This window comes from Ananas comosus, linkage group 24 (assembly GCF_001540865.1).
Source record: "Ananas comosus cultivar F153 linkage group 24, ASM154086v1, whole genome shotgun sequence".
Classification (NCBI taxonomy): Eukaryota; Viridiplantae; Streptophyta; class Magnoliopsida; order Poales; family Bromeliaceae; genus Ananas; species Ananas comosus.
In genome coordinates, this window is record NC_033644.1 from 6,203,917 (window position 1) to 6,206,700 (window position 2,784).

At 40.3% G+C, this 2,784-nt stretch overlaps 1 protein-coding gene across 1 annotated transcript; it reads left to right on the top strand.

The window, feature by feature from the left end:
• On the top strand, positions 1,419 to 2,153 carry LOC109728666 (ethylene-responsive transcription factor RAP2-11-like). The gene has a single exon (XM_020259137.1). The coding sequence runs from the start codon at positions 1,419 to 1,421 to the stop codon at positions 2,151 to 2,153; it is 735 nt and encodes a 244-aa protein (XP_020114726.1).

A 2,784-nucleotide genomic window follows, 5' to 3' on the forward strand; every position in this document is an offset into this window, starting at 1 on the left:
CAATCAACGGTTAAAAATTTATGAGTACAAGGGGGTCATACACTCATAAGAGTATAGTAGCCCCAGCCTATTATATATATATATATATATAATATATATATATATATATATATATATATATATATATTATTAGTGCTATTTATACTCTTATAAATATAGAGTTCTTATATACGTATAAGTTTTCAGCTGGATGTGCGGGTAGAATGGTAGTGGTCCCCGGTAGAATGATAGTGATCCCTAGGGTTGAGTGTGTAGTTGGTTGAATAATATGCGAACGAATGAGAATGATCAAAGGTAGGTTTAACCGTCGAAAATTTATGAATATAAAATACCTATACTTATAAGAATATTTTAGCTAAACTCATATATGTATTAGAGTAGAGCTACTTCCGATTAATTTTTGACTCTTAAATCAGTTCTTTTAATTATTTCTAATATTTAAATTAATACTATTATCCTGTGGGACCACTCAACTTAAAGCTATTACTCAACTTTAGGGGAGATTATAATCATCCACCGCATGATTCTTGATCCAAGAGTCAAAAATCGAAAGTATCAAATTCTCTATACTTTCGATAGAATAATAGCTTTACTATATATATATATATTTATATTATATATATATTATATATATATTATATAATATATATATATATATATTATATATATATCCTATGCTTTTTAAAATACTAAGTTATTGTGATGTAAGATTTTTAGCTATTGGATTAAGAGATATTGCGGTTAGGATGATATGGCGCCCCGTAGGGTTGAGTGTGTGGTTGGTTGAATAGTATATTTAATGGTTTGAAAGTGATCTGAGAAGTATATCTAACAATAAAAAACTTACAAGCACGAAGTGCTTGGTGCTTTTACAAGACGCATAGCTGGGGACTATTATATATATATATTATTATATATAGTATTATAGATGAGAGAGAGAGAGACGCTAGAAGACGACTCGGCTGGGTAGGAACGAGGAGAGAGAGGAGTTGATGATGAGAAAGAGGGGGCTAGGCTCGCTATGAGGCGGAGAGAGAGAGGAGATGATGAGACGTGGCATTAGTCGCGGGAGAGCGCGAGATGAGAGAGAGGTTTGGACTGCGCGTTACTAGAGTAACAAGCATCTCGTTGTTGCTATAGTTTTTTAGCCTTTGGATCAACTCTTTTCATTATTTCTAACCATTGGATTAAATACTATAACCCAGTGGGGACCACTCAACCCTAGGAGGACCACTCAACTTTAACCGACTAATATCATCCTGACCCTATAACTTTTCATCCAAGGGTTAAAAACTTGATAGCAAAAAAAACGTTTTACTATTAATAGTATTCCAGCCTAATTTTATATATATATATATATATATATATATATAACTTACTGAATGAGCATAGCCATGTCACCGTCCACCTCATCTTCGATGGCAGGACCGCAGAGCCCCAAACCCCCCGCACCCGCCATCACCATTTCCACCAACCGCGTCAGTCAGCCCAGCAGCAGCAGCAGCGCCAGCGGCAGCAGCAGCAGCTCCTCCAGCAGCCACCGCCGCTTCGTCGGCGTTCGGCAGCGTCCGTCGGGGCGGTGGGTGGCGGAGATCAAGGACTCGGCGCAGCGCGTCCGCCTCTGGCTCGGTACCTTCGACACTGCTGAGGCCGCTGCGCGCGCCTATGACGACGCCGCCCGCACCCTCCGCGGCACCAACGCCCGCACCAACTTCAACCCACCCCTCTTCAATCCAAACGTCGCACCCGATTGCAACCGCTTCAGGTTCTCTCCCTCCAAGGCCCGGCTGAGCAAGAGACTTCACAGCCGCACGTCGTCCGAAGCCAACTCGTCTGAGACGAGGGTGAGCGATCAACTCACCTTCGCGAGCGTCTTCCGTTGCAGGAACAACGAGTACAGCTTCCTCAGCGGCACGAGTGCAGAAAAGGTGGTGGTGCAGCCGAGCTTTGTGGTTCCGCCTAGTGCTGAAGAGCTGCAGGTCGGATGGAGCTCTTCGGAGCTCTCCGGAGCTTATTCGCCGCACGGAATCGGCTTTCGGGGCTTCGAGATATCAGAGTGTACGAACGGAAGCAAGAGGTTCAAGGTGGCTTCTTCTGTTGTCGTTCCTCCTACGTTCAGTGCGTTGGCGCATGAGCCATCTGGTGAGAGCTAATTATACGGCGGTAGCATCACGGCGTCTGATCAGGATATACTAATAATGCTCTGTAAATAAGGTTAGAATGCTTTCCTTCTGAAAGAAGAGAAGTTTACATAAAGGTTAATAATGCTTAAGTATAGAGAAAGGTTGTTACTTCTGAAGTTTTATAACTTTCTAAAATGGTAATCTTCTTGAAGGAATGATGGCCTATTGAAACTTTTTTTTATTTTTTTTTTTATTTTTTTATTTGAGAATAAGGTATGGCCTATTTAAACTTATCGCGAAGTTTTAATCTATTAGATTGCTGGAGTTATTGCAATTTAGTCGCTATGCATTAATTGATTTACAGACTTCAATTGTAGATCACTTTTCTTAGATCTGCTCAAATCCGATACAAGAAATGATGTGCATAGTGGCTAAATCAATTACTCAATTGAATAGAAGCAAGTTTTTAGATCTTAGGCAACATATATATCGAGCGGTGTTGAGCTTCTATTCATATTATTGGATTAGTACTCTTGTAATATTATCTCCAAATTATTTTATCACTAAAGTTTTAAGGGTAAAGATATCATGTATTACTCTTAACTACACAGAACTCGTACGTGTTGTTATTTCTCTGGCAGGACAAGAAGCTTAAAAGCCC